The sequence below is a fragment of the Salvelinus namaycush genome, chromosome 15, assembly GCF_016432855.1.
Source record: "Salvelinus namaycush isolate Seneca chromosome 15, SaNama_1.0, whole genome shotgun sequence".
NCBI lineage: Eukaryota > Metazoa > Chordata > Actinopteri > Salmoniformes > Salmonidae > Salvelinus > Salvelinus namaycush.
Genome location: NC_052321.1, coordinates 21,165,512 through 21,185,589, shown reverse-complemented (window position 1 = coordinate 21,185,589; position 20,078 = coordinate 21,165,512). Strand labels below are relative to the sequence as shown.

Here is a 20,078-nt window from a genome sequence, read left to right as displayed (position 1 = left end):
CTTGTGGTATTTTGCAGTCTAACGGGCCCATCTATATATGGAAAATACACGTTAAAACATTTAGACAAATCGATTGGTCGAAAGAACGGTCGACCAAGATTTTTGTTGTTGTCGGGACAGCCCTAAAATGCACAGTATTCAATGTGACTCAAATGCATAGTGAAGTCAATACATGGAGTTGAAACAGCATTAAGTCAGATAATGATTTAGTTCTGTATCTCTGTAACCTAAATAGTGTCCATGTAAATCAAACATCTAAATGGACTGGGAATGAGCCAGCAGTGCACTGTTTTAGCCTTTGAACTAAATGAGCCTATTTAATAATAAGCTAAGGACTCCCTTTGCAACTGGATCCGGGACTTCCTGACGGGCCGCCCCCCAGGTGGTAAGGGAAGGCAACAAAACACATCTGCCACACTAATCCTCAACACGGGGGCCCCTCAGGGGTGCGTGCTTAGTCCCCTCCTGTACTCCCTGTTCACACACGACTGCGTGGCCAAGCAACGCCAACACCATCATTAAGTTTGCCAACAACAGTGGCAGGCCTGAACACCGACAACAATGAGACAGCCTATAGGCAGGAGGTCAGAGACCTGGCAGTGTGGTGCCAGCACAACAACCTCTCCCTCAACATGAGCAAGACAAAAAGGAGCTGATCGTGGACTACAGGAAAAGGAGGGCCGAACGCCCCCATTCACATCGCGAAACTGGAGGCAGGCAGAGTGCACTCAGACAGACAGACACAGAGAGACATTTTGATTTGAAAGTGATAGAAGGTAATATGTCCCTCACATCTTAATCATCTGTCTGACTAAGCATACATTAGGTTAAGAGTATTTGTTTTAAAATAACAAGTTTCTCTTATCACTTTCATATCAGTCAATCTCCTATGATCTTGGCTTCTTTTAGTCACTCAGACAACTTAACTCCTGGAATGAAACTGTTTTGCTAGCCAGTACAGTAGCTAGATAGTAGTTCTGCCCCTAGAAGCCTGAAATGAGAGGCTATTCTCACATGGCAGGCTCATAGTCTCTCCTTTGAGGCATAGCTACTGAAGGAGACACGTTTCAGCCAGTAGGCATCATCTGTACAGGAGGCAGAGATCTGAGCGCTCACTGACAGAGCCCCTACTGTCTCCAATACTGTCTGTCTGCTGGTATCAGCCAGGCCTGGAGACAGACACTTTTCAAAGAGCATTATACACAGGGATCAGAACATTAACAGCCAGGGCACCGGCCCCATAGCTCCAGAAATAGACTTGATGTTGAGAGGATTGATTCATCTGAGTCCAATCCCACCCCACAAGACAAACAGACGTTGGGAGAGAAAAGAGACGCTGGTATCTACAGTAAATGAACCTATTGGAAAACCATGGATACCGTTAGCTAACAAAGCATCACACTGTATTTGCTTCTTGGACCAACAAGAGCAAGGTCCATTTGGAGAGATCCTCTAACACGGGCTATCTTTCATCATGATTAGTTTAGCCCCAATGTCAGCTAGTCAAGATCGAAAGCTTCTCTTTGACAAATGCGCTCCAAAATCCCATCACGTCTCCAAATCTAATAATAAGGGCCAGCTTTGGCAAAGTTGCACTCCTTAGGTTACTTTATAAATGCTTTTCAAATGTTTTTGCTCCATACTGTTCTTAGGAAAAATAGGCATTATTTACTAATGAGCTTTGACTATAATTCCTTTAGAGGCTGGAGAGGGTGAGTTGCTGGTTGGGTCTGGGAATGGGACTGCTGCCCCCTGTTCTGTCCAGGGGGGTGAAGAGACAACTATTTTCCAAAGCACTGGCTGTCATTACCCATGTTGGCGTGCTGCTCTGTGCAAGGAGCCTGCGAGGTAGTGAAGTTGAGTTCTGATAAGTTTAGCCCTGGTCATAAACCGGCCATCAGCCCAACAAACTACAGGAAGAGCAGCTGGCACAGAGCTAGGGAACAAAACCCTGTCTGCTCTTGATCTGCCTGCCTGCCTGGCTGACTGCATGGCAATCTGCCTGCCTGGCTGGCTGGCTGACTGCATGACGATCTGCCTGCCTGGCTGGCTGGCTGACTGCCTGACTGACTGACTGCATAACGATCTACCTGCCTGCCTGCCTGGCTGCATGACGATCTGCCTGCCTGCCTGACTGACTGCATGACAATCTGCCTGCCTGGCTGGCTGACTGCATGACGATCTGCCTGCCTGGCTGGCTGACTGCATGACGATCTGCCTGCCTGGCTGACTGCATGACGAGCTGCCTGCCTGGCTGACTGCATGACGAGCTGCCTGGCTGGCTATCTGGCTGACTGCATAACGATCTGCCTGCCTGGCTGACTGCATGACGATCTGCCTGCCTGGCTGGCTGACTGCATGACGATCTGCCTGCCTGCCTGACTGCATAATGATCTGCATGCCTGGCTGCCTGCATGATGATCTGCCTACCTGGCTGGCTGACTGCATAATGATCTGCCTGCCTGCCTGGCTGGCTGCATGACGATCTGCCTGCCTGGCTGGCTGCATAATGATCTGCCTGCCTGGCTGGCTGACTGACTGCATAATGATCTGCCTGCCTGGCTGGCTGACTGACTGCATGACGATCTGCCTGCCTGGCTGGCTGACTGCATAATGATCTGCCTGCCTGCCTGCCTGGCTGACTGCATGACGATCTGCCTGCCTGGCTGGCTGACTGCATGATTATCTGATGCACATTCAAATGATGACAGCTGTCTAAACATTGGTTCATTCTAGGGTTGTTCAAGCTAGATTATTAGTTTGACACATAGATGAGAAGAAGCATTCTATTAGTCATTCGTCTAATGAATTAACAAATCACACGTCAAGTAGACACCACAGAGATACTGAGAGTCTAAAATGAGTTGTGTGGATCATCATCCAGTACTCAAGTTGAAACAGGAATCCATCAAATTCCGGAGTCTACATGTGTCCCGCTCTGCCGTCTAAAAATAGCTGCCAGCTACAACAGAAAATGACAAGAAACATTTAAAAAATGAGAAAGATGTGCTGGTAAGAAATCGAGAGAAAATGGACAGAGAGACAAAGAACAAAGCTGATTGTGTTTTAACTAGAGGCCATGGCCACTGTTCTAGATGTCACGTCGCCCACACATACCGTTCTTCCACGGTTCTCTCTGTCACTTCCTGACTGGGGCCTAATGTGACGGATGGTGTAATGACATGACGGCATCCTTGTAATCTGTTGCCATGGTGACACAGCTTCTCTAGATCAGCCTACAATGGCTTTACAAAACAGATACATGGAAAAACAGCAATAATCCACTGTACAGTACTGGCTACTCCACACTTGACGATTATTAGTTACCAATTTGCCTTTCGTACATTGACAGACTGCCTTTCACTATTACAAATCAAAGTTTATTGGTCACGTACACAGTTTAGCAGATGTTATAATAGCGGGAGCAGTGTAATGCTTGTGTTACTAGCTCAGTGCAGTAACGAATCCAATTAAGAACCCAAATAACACAATCAGTAATCCAAATGCACTCTATGCAGATATACACCAAAAAGTTCAAGTAAGAATGATATGTACAGCAGTATATATTACAGTGAGCTCTGTCACAAATCCAGTATATAAATACGCTGTGTGTTTAACGTGTAACAGTAATGCAATGTAGAGTAGTAGATATATTACAATGAGCGATGTTGAGAATACAGTATATGAATACACAGTGTGAAAAACTGTATAAAAGAAACATGAAGTGTCCATTGTTTATTGTCTCTATATACATGGGACAGCAGAGTTGGCTGTGTGTGAGTGTGTTTGTGAGTACAGGAGTCTTGAGTGTGTATGAGGTGTGTGTTTTGTCTCGTACTACAGGACACGGTGTGATGGCTGTTCAACAGTCTGATGGCCCGGAGACAGAAGCTGTTTTTCAGTCTTTCTGGATTTACACGACGACCAGCTATGATTCAACGGTGCTATATTTCAATGGAAATTCCTCTTGTTTAGTCAAACACATGCCACATTCTCTTAAGTTGGTGACTAAATATAGATTTCGTTAGTGGCGACATTTCAAATGGTTCCCTGTGAAAAGTAATAAATGTAGTATGTTACTCCTAACAATAACAACTGGTCCTAACAGACTATTTCTACATGTGATAAAGCGATGGAATGCCAAGCCCGTCTCCCAGCCAGCACAACCAGTTCCAGATGGCCATGACCCATTCAATAAAACCAGAGTTACCATCCAGGACACTGGATTATTCTAACAGCCTATTGGATTCAAGTTCACAGGAGTGTAACGAGTAGTGACCGTTCATTAGAATGTAGGAGAAGGGAAACAACGGCTTGTTCACTAAGGGCCACCAGAAGCCGTCCTCTTTCTTCCATTCCCTGCAGGACTGGTGGGGTGAGGTTGACATTTACAGTTCCTCTCCCTTTGTTCTGAAACACTCCAACACCAATGACACTGTCTGCTGACAGTGCCTTGTTGAAGTCAGACTCACTCCACCTGGGTACTGTAGGACCCTTCGCTCCACAGCACCATTTATTCTCATTTCCTCTCCCTATGTCTGTTATTGTCTGTCATCCCTTTCTTGCCATCTATCTGTTTTTGCCATGCCAAAACCTCCCAGCACAAGAGTTAGATTGTCCAGTCAGTCTGCATGATAAGCTTGTGGGAAGCAGAGGGGGAGAGAGTGTGCACTGCACATGAGCACAACACACGTCCCTCCCTAGGGATGTCAGAGAGGGGGAGAGTGTGATGGGGGGGGGGTAGCCAAGGAGTCACACAGCACGAGCACTGTCCATAATGACATTGCCTGTCGCTCGCACACGCACGCACTGACCTATTTCCCAGCCATAATGCCAGATCACTGAGCATCATGGGTAAAATCTGTGTGAATATTAACAGAAACAATCCACTATTTGGAATCCCAGCAGTTGATTTGTTCCAATCTGTTGACCAGATATGGAAATAAGATTGGCAAAATAGATTTGGATTGAGAGGAGCTGGAGGGAAAGAGTGAGAGAGGTGAGATCAACAGCCTTGTCAGTTGGCTTGCTAGCGTGGGATGAGGGGAGCAGTGGTATTTATTCATCAATCCTAACTGAGGAGGGGGGGAGGGAGCATCTAACGCTACTCTGCCCTTGACCCCCATCGCGTGGAAACAGGGCCCTGGTCCAACTCTAAACCAATTACCAATGCTGATGATTGCAATAATACACCATGATGCCGCTGGTCATCATAATTCCCGGGAGATTGATTGGGATGGTTTATCTATCTAGATGGCAAGGCGGACAGTAGAGCCATTGTTTACAGATAAAAAACAAGCAGGATATAAGACAACAGCTGGACAATCAGGCTACTATGAGAGCTGAAGAAGCTGGCACTGCCATGCAATCAGGGCCTGGCACAGCAACAGCTGCCATTCCCTTTCCTGAGTCAGCCAATGATGGGTCACTGTGCGGCCACCCTCCATTCAAGGCCCGGAATGGCTGAATCAATGATATCACTGTTCACCATGCTTGACCTTTTATAAGGAACCTATAGCTAACTAATCTTCAAGAGGCCAGGTGATATTTGCTAAGCCATATTAAGATGGCAAGGGTGTGGTTTGGTTTGCACTGACGGCCATAAGTAGGTTTGGAAAAGACACAGAGTGGAGAATGGCTCACCATGTGGCTCTGTGATTGGGTGGATCCATACATGGTGATGCCATTGGTTGGCGGGGTGGGCAGTGGCGTGTCTGATTGGACAAAGCCTCTTCTGTCGATGAGACTGAGGAGAGAAAGAAAGAAATATCTGAGAAAACCATTCAATGATATCATATTCTAGATCCCTTCCTTGACAAGTGAATAAGGCAAGTCCCAAGTCTATTTCAATAACGTACTTTGAGGCAAGGCTGACACTGTACATTTATTTTGCATTTGTGAATGAAATGCTTTACTTTCTTTGAATACTCTAATTTTAATCGTTGGCAGATATCCTTACACAATGTAAATCGATGTTAAGACGATACAGAATGCAGATGAAATTAGATGACTTTCTGAGAGTTAATACTGTGAAAGAATAAGAGGGCCAGAAGAAGCACACAGAGAAACCCACTAAAGGAGCGTTGTATTTAATGTTTCACTCTGTATGCAGGCTCTCCTCTTAGTATTCAGTCAATGAGGTCATACAACGATCAGTGGAGTGAATCATTATCTCTGTTCTATCATTACCATTGCTGGGCTGACACATGGCTGATTAGACAGGAACCTGCTGAGGTTAAGCAACATGATTGTCTTATAGTGTGTGTGTCTTTTGTGTGTGTGTGTGTGTGTGTGAGCGTGTATGTGTGTCTAAGGATGCATGTGTGTCTGTATAAAGGGGGTGTGTGAGTATGTGTAAGTGCATAGAGAGACTAAGTCATGGGCTAACCATGTGAGGCAACATCCATTCATCACCATGGATGGGCTGTGTGTTGATATGAAACAGTGACACAGGTCAGCTCTAACGGAATGTGTGCACGTGCAGGGTAATCAGTAACAGAGAGCCTGTTGACTCAGAGCTAGCTAGTCTCTTACAGGAATTCACCAGACAGGCAGGCGGAGGTGGACTTGTGAAAACTGAAGACATATAGAATGTACACACACACATACACAGCTGCCCCCTCCCTTCTTGCCCACCACCTGCCCAGTGAGTACTGTCCCTTGCCACCCAGTAGAGTTATTACCAGTGAGTAATGATGTGGGCAGTGGAGGCTGGGTTGGGACTGTTACACAGAGTGCAGCCAAACACACTGAAAGGCCCAGAGCTAAAAGCATTTTTAATTTCTCTCCCCTGTTTATTCCCCGGTTCCCCCTGGCCCTGTACGTGTGTTTTACCTCGAAGAGACTGTCTTGCCTCACTGTTAATAACATGCTACTGATGCACTGTAGCATGCCTTTATACATGTCGTAAAAGGCACCCTATTCACTAAAGAGCCCTATAAGCCCTGGTCAAAAGTAGTGCACTACAGTACATAGGGAATAGGGTGCTATTTGGGACTGAGCTTAGAGTTAAACCACAGAAGAGGTGCTGCGTCTCCAGTTGTCTCGTCAGCGAGGGAAAACCTGGGCTGTAAAGATAAGATAGCCTCTATCTAGGCTGAGTGAGTGTGAAGAACCAGAGCTTTCACCACAGAGAGTGTGTGTAGAACGTGAGGGGAGGCACGTAGGGTGTTGGGAGAGAGACAGGAGACCATAGGTCGTAACAGTCCTGGAACCGTAAAAGCCTTGGTTTCATGCATGTTAACATCAGAAGCCTCCTCCCTAAATGTGTTTTATTCACTGCTTTAGCACACTCCGCCAACCCTGATGTCATAGCCGTGTCTGAATCCTGGCTTAGGAAGGCCACCAAGAATTCTGAAATTTCCATCCCTAACTATAACATTTCCGTCAAGATAGAACTGCCAAAGGGGGCGGAGTTGCAATCTACTGCAGAGATAGCCTGCAGAGTTCTCTCATACTATCCAGGTCTGTACCCAAACAGTTCGAGCTTCTACTTTTAAAAATCCACCTTTCCAGAAATAAGGCTCTCACTGTTGCCGTTTGTTATAGACCCCCCACAGCTGTGCCCTGGACACCATACGTGAATTGATTGCCCCCCATCTATCTTCAGAGTTCGTACTGTTAGGTAACCTAAACTGGGATATGCTTAGCACCCCGGCCGTCCTACAATCTAACCTAGATGCCCTCAATCTCACACAAATTATCAAGGAACCTACCAGGTACAACCCTAAATCCGTAAACATGGGCACCCTCATAGATATCATCATCATTCAACCAGGATCTCAGTGATCACTGCCTCATTGCCTTCATCCGGAATGGGCCCGCGGTCAAACGACCACCCCTCATCACTGTTGTCATGACGTTGCCTGTTTAGGTACATAAAGCCCATCCCCCTCTCCCTGCCACTCCCTGCCACTCCCTGCCTCCCCCTTTCCTCCTTCAACCCATGCTGTGGTCACAGAGAGACGTCGTAAATTCCTGAGAATCTCCTCATGGCCAAACAGTATTAGAGAGAGGGTAAACTTTCAGGACAAAGGGTTTTCTTCCACCTCACAGAACTTGAGGTACGAACAGATTTCATGTTCCGGAAAAAGTATAAAAGATCGGTGAAGATTCCAGCTATTAACATGTCCGTTTGTCACAACTCGGGAAACTCATGGGAGACTGTGTGGCTACATTACCATACCGCTGTTTATATAATAACCTATAATAACCTCAGATATCTAATTGTTGTCTAAAATGAATGAGTGAGTATGATACTGTTTGTATAATTGTGTAATATGATTTTGGACTGTTTTAATGAAGAAAAATACAAATCGCTTTTGATTTGAACTAAATCCGAGGACCCGCCCCTGAGCCCAGTTGGGTCAGACATCCTGGGACAGCCCCTTTCGGCAATTCCTAATAAAAACCCAACTCTGAGAAATTATCACTAGACCATGTTTTTTCTCCATTAGGAGGAGACAAAGGTTGTGGACAATTGCTGAATCTTTAACCATACCACGTGGTTAAACTCTTAGGACGAATAAGAACAAGTCTTTGATATTGACTACTAGTCTGCAGCTAGGAATTCGGTATCATTGAACGCGAAGAACGACAACCGCCGAAACATCCATTCTATAACGAATGCCACTCCGAACTATCCACAATAACCAAGACAGAGACAGACGAAACTCTCCAACAGAAACTAACTTTTCTCCAGCGATCAAGACGACACACTGAGCGTAAATATATATATATATTGATTGCAATTGTTCCCGAATTAGTGAGCGTTCATGTGTAAAGGATTAGCATGTCAATTGTTATAATTATGAACTCTGTAGTGACTTCTTAGTCGACCCCCAATTTTCCCTTTGTCTAACAAGCCGGCATGCCGGTTCAGTCCACTAGGGCATATTTCTCCTATCATTTCATGTAACCATTTTAAGTTTGTTTGTTTGTTTATGCATTTCTGTGAATTACTTAGTTAGTAATAAATAAATGATTTAAGACAATTGATGTATGGATGACTCGTAGTGAGGGCTGGGTTCGTGCAGATGGCCAACAATTTGCGACGTTTGGAATGAAACTAACGTGAGGTAAATATAAATAAATCATTAATCAGAAGACTATTGATCAGATATGAAAATATCTGAAAGGTTATATTGGGAAATTATAACTTTGTAATCTGAATACTTCCCTTGTGCCCCAACTTCCTAGTTAATTAGTTACGTTATTATTTAGTTGATCGCGTAATAACTAATTACATAGAATCTTTGATAAAAACTATAAGTCTTCAATTTAATGACAGTAAAGACACGACACTGTCAAACGCTCCTTAAAATACTTCAGCAAGCAGTCCTTTCTAATCGACCCGGCCCGGGTATCCTGGAAGGATATTGACCTCATCCCGTCAGTAGAGGATGCCTGGTTCTTTAAAAGTGCTTCCCTCACCATCTTAAATAAGCATGCCTCATTCAAAAAAATGTAGAACTAAGAACAGATATAGCCCTTGGTTACCTCCAGACTTGACTGCCCTTGACCAGCACAAAAACATCCTGTGGCGTACTGCATTAGCATCAAAAAGCCCCCGTGATATGCAACTTTTCAGGGAAGTCAGGAACCAATATACACAGTCAGTTACGAAAGCTAAGGCTAGCTTTTTCAAACAGAAATTTGCATCCTGTAGCACTAATTCTTATAAGTTTTGGGGCACCGTAAAGTCCATGGAGAAGAAGAGCACCTCCTCCCAGCTGCCCACTGCACAGAGGCTTGGAAACACTGTCACCACCGATAAATCTACGATAATCGAGAATTTCAATAAGCATTTTTCTACGGCCGGCCATGCTTTCCACCTGGCTACCCCTGACCTGGCCAACAGCTCTGCACCCCCCCCCCCCCCGCTTCTCCTTCACCCAAATCCAGATAGCTGATGTTCCGAAAGAGATGCAAAATCTGGATCCCTACAAATCAGCTGGGCTAGACAATCTGGACCCTCTCTATCGTATCGTCTGAGATCCCTAAAGATTGGAATGCTGCCGCGGTCATCCCCCTCTTCAAAAGGGGAGACACTCTAGACCCAAACTGTTATAGACCTATATCCATCCTGCCCTGCCTTTCTAAAGTCTTCAAAAGCCAAGTTAACAAACAGATCACTGACCATTTCGAATCCCACTGTACCTTCTCCACTATGCAATCTGGTTTACGAGCTGGTTATGGGTGCACCTCAGCCACGCTCAAGGTCCTAAACGATATCAGAACCGCCATAGATAAAAGACAGTACTGTGCAGCCGTTTTCATCTACCTGGCTAAGGCTTTCGACTCTGTCAATCACCGCATTCTTATCGGCAGACTCAATAGCCTTGATTTCTCAAATGACTGCCTCACCTGGTTCACCAACTACTTCTCAGATAGAATTCAGTGTGTCAAATCGGAGGGCCTGTTGACCGGACCTCTGGCAGTCTCTATGGGGGTGCCACAGGCTTCAATTCCCGGGCCGACTCTTTTCTCTGTATATATCAATGATGTCACTCTTGCTGCTGGTGATTCCCTGATCCACATCTACGCAGACGACACCATTCTGTATACATCTGGCCCTTCCTTGGACACTGTTAACAAACCTCCAGACGAGCGTCAATGCCATACAACACTCCTTCCGTGGCCCCCAACTGCTCTTAAATGCTAGTAAAACTAAATGCATGCTCTTTAACCGATTGCTGCCCGCCCACCTAGCATCACTACACTGGACGGTTCTGACTTAGAATATGTGGACAATTACAAATATCTAGGTGTCTGGTTAGACTGTAAACTCTCCTTCCAGAGTCACATTAAGCATCTCCAATCCAAAATGAAATCTAGAATCGGCTTCCTATTTCACAAAGCCTCCTTCACTCATGCTGCCAAACATACCCTCGTAAAACTGACTATCCTACCGATCCTTGACTTCGGCGATGTCATTTACAAAATAGCCTCCAACACTCCACTCAGCAAATTGGATGTAGTCTATCACAGTGCCATCCGTTTTGTCACCAAAGCCCCATATTTGCGACCTGTACACTCTCGTTGGCTGGCCCTTGCTACATATTCGTCACCAAACGCACTATCTATAAGTCTTTGCTAGGTAAAGCCCCGCCTTATCTCAGGTCACTGGTCACCATAGCAACACCCACCCGTAGCACACGCTCCAGGAGGTATATTTCACTGTTCATCCCCAAAGCCAACACCTCCTTTGGCCGCCTTTCCTTCCAGTTCTCTGCTGCCAATGACTGGAACAAATGACAAAAATCACTGAAGCTGGAGACTTATATCTCCCTCACTAACTTTAAGCATCAGCTGTCAGAGCAGCTTACCGATCACTGTACCTGTACACAGCCCATCTGTAAATAGCACACCCAACTACCTCATCCCCATATTGTCATTTCTTTTTTTGCTCTTTTGCACCCCAGTATCTCTACCTGCACATCATCATCTGCACATCTATCACTCCAGTGTTAATGCTAAATTGTAATTATTTCACCACTATGGCCTATTTATTGCTTTACCTCCCTAATCTTACTACATTTGCACACACTGTACATAGATTTGTCTATTGTGTTATTGATTGTACGTTTGTTTATCCCATGTGTAACTCTGTGTTGTTTTTGTCGCACTGCTTTGCTTCATCTTGGCCAGGTCGCAGTTGTAAATGAGAACTTGTTCTCAACTGGCCTACCTGGTTAGATAAAGGTGAAATAAAAAAATAAAAAAACATAACATAAAAAAAAAAAAAGGGCTTTCAACTATGAGTTATACACAGTGAGGTAATCCAAATGAAAGGGTTATATTGATGTGTCTGAATGCAAATTCTGTAGAGAAGGAAGTGTTGGATAAGACAAGCTAATAAGCAATCAATGGCTATGAGTCTATAGATACAATGACTACTACATCTAGCATTTCTATGTGCATAGTTTGATCTCACTGGGAGGTGCTGGAATCCTTTGTACTATCAGAGGTCTGAATGAGGAGTAGCTGCAGGCAGATGATTTCACAGCAGCAGCTCTCTAGCGAGATCAAGATGAGCTCTGTGTGACGGACCTATTTTAGCTTACTGACAATGTAGGAAATTACAGTGACGGGAAAAACTGATTTCTCCTAGAATGAGAAGAACTATTGGATTTGATACTTCTCTAAGACAGAGGATGATAGTGTGCCATATGTTACATTCTGGGTAAATCCAAATATATGTCAGATCCGCACGCAAACACAGGACTGTCCTTACCTGGGTGGCAGGGGTCCACACAGCGCTGCACAGCAGTTAGTGAATATGTTTCCGTGGCTGTAAGGGTTATAATTGTCTTTCCCTCTTTTAGACGACCATGACCCTTTGATCTGAAACAGAAAAAGCCACAATCAGAGCAGTAAACCAGGGGTTAAAAACATAATTGTATTTAAAAAGGGAAGATCAATTTCCTCAGACTTTTATCCGGAACTTTCGGTTCCTTCTGTGTGTGTGTGTCTATAATGTCCCAGGCAGCTCTACATTGGTGAGCGATGAGGCAAACTGCCTGGAAATAAATGAGGTCAGACTCAGATCTGGCTGTCTTCCACTAAACTCAACCATCCACTAGAGGAAAAACCAAACTGCTGCCTGGGTTTAGTAGTGTCTGTGTAATCAGCTAGACAGGAGAAGGCTGGGGGTTTAGTAGTGTCTGTGTAATCAGGTAGGAGACAGGAGAAGGCTAGGGGTTTAGTAGTGTCTGTGTAATCTGGTAGGAGACAGGAGATGGCTGGGTTTTAGTAGTGTCTGTGTAATCTGGTAGGAGACAGGAGAAGGCTGGGGGTTTAGTAGTGTCTGTGTAATCAGGTAGGAGACAGGAGAAGGCTGGGGGTTTAGTAGTGTCTGTGTAATCTGGTAGGAGACAGGAGAAGGCTGGGGGTTTAGTAGTGTCTGTGTAATCTGGTAGGAGACAGGAGAAGGCTGGGGGTTTAGTAGTGTCTGTGTAATCTGGTAGGAGACAGGAGAAGGCTGGGGGTTTAGTAGTGTCTGTGTAATCTGGTAGGAGACAGATGGCTGGGGGTTTAGTAGTGTCTGTGTAATCTGGTAGGAGACAGGAGAAGGCTGGGGGTTTAGTAGTGTCTGTGTAATCTGGTAGGAGACAGGAGAAGGCTGGGGGTTTAGTAGTGTCTGTGTAATCTGGTAGGAGACAGGAGAAGGCTGGGGGTTTAGTAGTGTCTGCAATCTGGTAGGAGACAGGAGATGGCTGGGGGTTTAGTAGTGTCTGTGTAATCTGGTAGGAGACAGGAGAAGGCTGGGGGTTTAGTAGTGTCTGTGTAATCTGGTAGGAGACAGGAGATGGCTGGGGGTATGTATGAACCCTGCAGGTACTGATGTTTTACACATGAGAACTTCAGCAATTTAAGAGAAATCCAGTTAAACACTTACTCTCTCTCTGCTTCACAAATTAAGAGGATTTGTGAGTGTGTGTATCCATGTACTCACATCTTCATTTGTGGTCTGGTTGGAGCTGATCAGGTATGTGTGGAATCCAGACAGCCCCACTATGGACCAGACAGAGAAGAAACACACCACCACCTCCAGCACAGTGACCAAAGAGTTAAGGAAAACCTGACACATACTGAGCTGTAGCATAGGACAGTGTAACAGGTGCATGCTCTTGAAACAGGTTTGCTTCAATCCCTCTCCTTGCCCCAACCTGGGCTCAAACTAGGGACCCTCTTAACACAACAACTGCCTCCCACGAAGCATCGTTACCTATCACTAATGCAAGGGGAAAAATACTTCAAGGTCTCAGAGCGAGTGATATCACCGATTGAAACGCTATTTCACACCAGGTACCCTCTCTTATTGACAGACAGAGACACACATCTGCTCTCTTTCCCTCACATACATACATCAAACACAGAGGAAAGGAAAGGGCAGTATTGACCTTCTGCCAATGCCTGTCCTTACTCTAGCTAGCCTGCCTAGCCCTCTGTTCACTTGACTGGAAACAGCATGGTAGTACAGTGGAACAGTGGTCTCAAAGATCAGGAGCAGCAGAATCAGGAGCAGCAGAATCAGAATCAGGAGCAGCGGCAGATCAGAGTTAGAGCGATATGGCCAAAAGATGGCAGTATTTTTCACATTTTTGACGGTATGATGGTATTTGATCATTTCCACACTGCCACATAGGGCTGCGCAATATGGGCAAAAAAATTGAGGCCTTATTTTGATTTCTTATTATTTTAATTGTTTTTCTTTTTTACCCCCTTTTTCGATCTTGTCTTATCACTGCAACTCCCCAACGGGCTCAGGAGTCGAAGGTCAAGTCATGCGTCCTCCAAACCGCGCTTCTTAACACCCGCCCACTTAACTGACGACGAGGTCAGCCTACAGGCGCCCGGCCCGCCACAAGAGTCGCTAGAGCGCGATGAGCCATGTAAAGGCCCCCCCCCCCCGGCCAAACCCTCCCCTAACCCGGACGACGCTGGACCAATTGTGCGCTGCCCTATGGGACTCCCGATCACGTCCGGTTGTGATACAGCCCGGGATCGAACCCGGGTCTATAGTGACACCTCTAGCATTGTGATGCAGTGCCTTAGACCGCTGTGCCAGTCGGGAGGCACTAGGCCTTGTTTTTTTACCAAATGTTAAAATTGTGATTTGACTCACAATTTAGATCAAAACACTTCGGTGAACTATTGGAATCATGGAAATAGAATGATTATTCTAATTCTATAGTTAGAATATAATAGTGGGCACTTTGAATACAGTGTTGTTTGACATGACTACAAAAGAAAATGCCAGGGAGGAGTTATTGTGACAGGTTAGGAACCAAAGTGTTGGTCAGTGTTTCCTAGGGGTCCCTATAATCTTTAGCTAATTTAAATATTTTCTCTTAGCTACTTTATGGTTTCTCGGACACAGATTAAGTCTAGTCTACTCTATGTAGCTAATATATTCCTATAGCTTTATGTAGCTAACATATTCATGCTACGCCTATGCCTCATTGATTTAGAAGGTTTAGGCCTACACCACTACTGCTATCATGCTGTATAGCTTGCTATGTTTGCTCTAACTCAGAACATTTATTAGCTAACTAGCCAGCAAACTAAAATTAACAATTAACATTAGCGGCTAACTCGATTCAGCCACAACTTGCAAAGACAAACAAACTATTTGCAGATATAAGAAACAAACTAATAGTGTAAGTATACAATGCTTGTGGATTTATATTAATAAGAAGCAAAGAAACAACATCGTTGTCATCAACATTGCTGCATTGACCATGCAGACTGAATGCAAGTGTCTCGTGGTTGAGCAACAACAAATGCGCTCCTTGAGTGACAGGGGGCGGGACTAGGTCTGTGTGGAAAGCGGCATGGAGAGAGAGAGAGGAGAGATGACTCAAGTAGCGGAGTAAACTATAAAAATGGACATAACACAGCGTATCACATTTAACAAACTAAACATTCAAATACCGTTATAAAGGTAAAAACCCAAATCGGTCAATGCATCAATACAAGTATATTGTAAAATACGGTATACTGCCAAACCCTAATCCCAGTGAGAGGAGTTATGTAAAAGTGCTTCCCCTGGGCTGCTACTACTACTGTCATTATGTCCTGACTCCTGTGCTTGCATACAGCCACATGTATACATTTATTTTAACAAGTCAGTTAAGAACAAATTCCTATTTACAATGACGGCCTATGAACAGTGGGTTAACTGCCTTGTTCAGGGGCAGAACGACAGATTTTTACCTTGCCAGCACAGGGATTTGATCCAGCAACCTTTCGGTTACTGGACCAACGCTCTAACCACTAGGCTACCTGCCGCCCCATACATACACTAAAAGAAAAGAGAACACACAAGGGCAGGTTAGAGTTAATCCAACTACCATCTCCTCCATGATGACTTTCTGCCCCCTCCTCTCTCAAGGACAAGCAAAGGATGTCATCATTCACATACAGGAGACTGGTGAGATAGATGTTATCAGGCCTCATCCCCTGCCTGCCTGTTTAAAGCACTGCGCTGCTGTACAACATTGGGCTGCTGTGTTATCAGCTGAGCCTGCCACACGGTTCCTCACCAGAGGGCCCGACGTGCTTCTTATCTCCCTGAGAGAGCAGCAGCATGCCTACAGACAAATGAAGCCCGACAGACAGAGAGACACACTCACACATCAAGCAGCCTGGCTGCAGATTATAGATTACCTGAGGGCCGGGCCGCTGAAATGGAGAATACAGTATACAGTTGTCTGGGAGATGAGAGGCACAGAGAGGTGACACTAGTAGAGGTTACAGGGAAATCATAGAACAGTTCCATGCTGAGGATTTTCACTTTTTTTGGGCTTAAAACTGAAAAGCATTCCAATAAATAAAAAATACATATATTGTAATAACTATTTGATCTGGGCAGAAAAAAATGCCTGGCCCTAAAATCAAAGCAAAACTACTGTTCCTCTGCAGTTGTGTAGAGACTATGGGTTGGCTAGCAGCTAGCTTCTAGTAGTATTTTGAACAGTAGTGGCCACAGGGTCAGCCACAGGGTCAGCCACAGGGTCAGCCACAGGGTCATCCTCTCCACCCCAGGCGGCTGTCAACCTCTGAGGACACAACAAGACAAATCCTGCTGTTTGGAACGCAACAACACTGAGAGATGGAGGGAGGATGGAGAGGGAGAGAGAGAGAGAGCGAGCGATACTGTACAGAGACACAATTTAGATGAGAGGGAGGGAGCCACAGAGGCACCAGTTGGGACAGCAGTCATGCAGAGCTGGGACAGCAGTCATCCATCACACCATTGTGAGAAAGGATATCTAGCAGGAGTGTCTTTGAGTGCGTTGAGGAACCCTTGTCGATGGGATCCTGCAGTGAGAGACGAGAGTTTAATAACAGTTAAACATTCTAAAGAATCTAAAACCTCCTAAATCAAAATCAGAAAAAAAACCTTTAGACTGAGTAAGGTGAAAGGTCAGCCGCAGAGCTTGGCTTTGAATGGAGCGAAGCCCGATGTACTGTAGGCTACTAGGGGATAGAGCACAATACCCTCTCAAAGCTGACAACATATAACACCAGTTAGAAGGTCAAAATACCATGGCACCTACAATATATCTGACACTATGTTAGGGAGTGAGAGCCCCTCTCAAAAAGAGACAACATCACTAGTCTACAGTGAAATGTTTTGACTAATAGGCTAGGATTATGAGAGCAGCAAAAGATAACCCATCTGTACTGGCACCCAATATACTGATAAGCCTTCAGAGTATAAAGTGGCGTACAGCTCTCCCTGTGCTGTGTGTACACATAATGATGCAGGGCGGATTGGATATCATATGCCATAAACACTTAGTAGCTTTTTTTATTCAGTCAGCAAGTTTATGCTGAGGCTGAGCAAGACAGAGCGCACCCACTTTAATTGCCATTACATTTTAACTGCCATCTGGGATACAAGATAGAGAGGGGAGGAGAAGGAGCACAATCCAATACGGCCATCTAGCCTAATTCAGTCACCAAGAGACATATTGATCTCTGTGCTGCTCGTCTCATCCATAACAGTGACAGGTGTTTCTAGCTAGGTGCCCTTCACAGCTACTCTGCGAGGACTACTATAATTATATGGGCTGTACAGGAGAGGGGCTTGGTAACCTTGTTATAGTGACGTGGGCAGTCAATATAACACTTTGTAAACAGAGCAGACTTCTCTTCAGAAGGAGACTAGAATTTCTATTTTGCCCACAGTCAAAATCAAGAGAAGGATACAAAAGAAAGATCAACTGAAGAGAGAATTCTCTGTTGGTTAATTTGTGACTTCCATTCTTTTCTCCAGTTGTTTTCCCAGCCGTCATCCTCACCCACTCTCTCTCACCCACACACACACAGACTCTACTATCTGCTCACTCTGGGGGGGGGGATGGTAAGGAGCCAGAATACTGCTGGGCTTCACAATGCCCGCCCACTTACAGCCTGCTGGCTAGCTGCTCTGACACAACCAGAACCAGGAGGAAGAGGTGTGTGTGTGTGTGTGTGTGTGTGTGTGTGTGTGTGTGTGTGTGTGTGTGTGTGTGTGTGTGTGTGTGTACAATCTTTATTGTCAATTACTTACGTAAGATGACATGTGTGATGACAAAGGCGAAGATGAAGATTGTGAGGAAGGAGAGGGAGAGGATGAACATGTAGAAGAAACGGTAGTTCCTTTTCCCAACACAGTTCCCCACCCAGGGACAGTGGTGGTCAAAACGCTCTGCGGGAAAGAAGAGAGAAACTCACATTAAAGACACATTAAGCAAGTGCAATGAAGCTTGAGAGAGAGAGATACACAGCGAGAAAGGGGGAGGATGCAGAGACAGAGAATGACAGAGAAACAGAGACACAGAGACAGAGACAGAGAATAAGGTGGAGATGGAATATTTGTATTGAGTGTACTAGAGCTTTGAGACACTGCCTACCTGCCAGCAAGAGGAAGCTGGCTACAGTCAGGTACAAAGGTAGGTAGAGGTATGCCTCTGAAAAACAGCAGTATATTCAAAGCACCACAGACACACAGTATGTAACCCACATACAGTTCACCATTTCCACCTTGATGGCAAATTAAATGTTGCTATTTATAGTTAAAGTGCCTGTCCCTGGGGCGCACGCACACACACACACAGCAGTGGGCCTTCTTGGCACCTTTACCACACTCCTACCTAAACCTCCCTGGCAGAATGTGAACTGTGATTATAATGGAAATGATCCACATCCCACATTACATCCAAATTACAGGAAGTGAGCCTTCCCTTTGAGCCCTGGCATGATTAGCTACTGTTTCAGACTGCTGCTGCCTATTCAAACAGGAGCTATTGCACAGAGGGGAGGGAGGCTGTGTGTCCACAGCCCAAATCTGCTGCGGAGTTAAGTGGGTCTGTGAATGAGTGGTACTGTGGGCACATGGATAATAACATCCTGAGAGACCTCCATTAGGGACTTGTCTGACTGTGTGAGGACTTGAAGCTGACAGGAGGCAAAGGACCATTATAGTAGAGTCCAGTGTGCCAGTACTGTTACTATGTAGATTGCTTCAAACACCACTCAGTACAGTTTCAGGCAGATTGCTTCAGACACCACTTAGTATGGTTTTCCCGGCAGATTGCTTCAAACACCACTTTTTCAATTGAAATAAAAGACAATGTCTGGTGATGAGGCGGTTTGTGTCGGTTTGTATGCACGTCCGTGTGTGTGTGTGTGTGTGTATTATTAATCTCACAAAGCCAGAATCCAGTCTCAGAGAACCTACTGTCAGGATTCAGTTCTGGCAACGTGCCTCCAAAATATGCCTGGGCATGCATGAATACAATAGAATAAAAGGTGCATTTTGGCACTTAGCTTAAACAATCTATATTTGGAACACTATCGAAATACACAGCTTTTGGATATTTGCCATTTAAATCTCAATGCTACGAGCTATGTAAAGATAATCAGGAATGTGCATGCTGTGAGGGAGCTGGGAGAGGAGCTTGAGGAAGAGAAAAGTAAACAGAATGTGATGAGCAGGGCTGTCACCGTTCTGGAATTTTTGATGATGGTTATTTTTCAGCCAAATGACTACGATCACCATTGTAATCGTTTGAATAGCATAAATAAATAAATAAATAAAATAAAAACTTGCAAATGTTCCTCTCCTCAGCTCTTCTCTGCTCCTGACTACATGTGCTCTTGCAGGAAGGTGCGTTACCTAGGCAGCCGAAGGCACCTTGCTGAAACAAGGAGCAACAAAGGTGTATATGTTACCCTCCTCCCACGTTTCATGATTAACAACTCATTGTGTGATTGTGGTAAGAACAAGAACTCAAGCCCTATTGCTCTCCCGATTTGGAATGCATTACCTCCCGAGAGAATTCTCTTCGGTCATTGTCACGGTCGTGCATATTCCCCCTCAAGCAGACACCACGACGGCTCTAAAGAAACCACACTGGACTTTGTCCAAACTGGAAACTGCATATCCTGAGGCTGCATTTAATCTAGCTGGGGACTTTATTAACGCAAATCTGAGGAAAAAACGACCAAAGTTTTATCAACACATCGCCTACGCTACATGCTCATCGAGGACTCTTGACCATTGCTACTCCCCCTTCTGGGAC

General features: G+C 45.1%; 1 protein-coding gene across 4 annotated transcripts in view; it reads right to left on the bottom strand.

The window, feature by feature from the left end:
* The window catches only part of LOC120060295 (palmitoyltransferase ZDHHC14-like), a 95,522-nt gene that overhangs the window by 1,858 nt on the left and 73,586 nt on the right, over window positions 1-20,078 (bottom strand). For all 4 annotated transcript variants that reach the window (XM_039009484.1, XM_039009487.1, XM_039009486.1 and 1 more), the window contains exons 5-9: window positions 18,065-18,202; window positions 16,779-16,827; window positions 13,457-13,559; window positions 12,236-12,345; window positions 5,644-5,746 (exon numbers count right to left, since the gene is read on the bottom strand). In XM_039009484.1, the coding sequence (XP_038865412.1) occupies window positions 5,644-5,746; window positions 12,236-12,345; window positions 13,457-13,559; window positions 16,779-16,827; window positions 18,065-18,202 (503 nt within the window). The remainder of the gene's footprint in view (window positions 1-5,643; window positions 5,747-12,235; window positions 12,346-13,456; window positions 13,560-16,778; window positions 16,828-18,064; window positions 18,203-20,078) is intronic.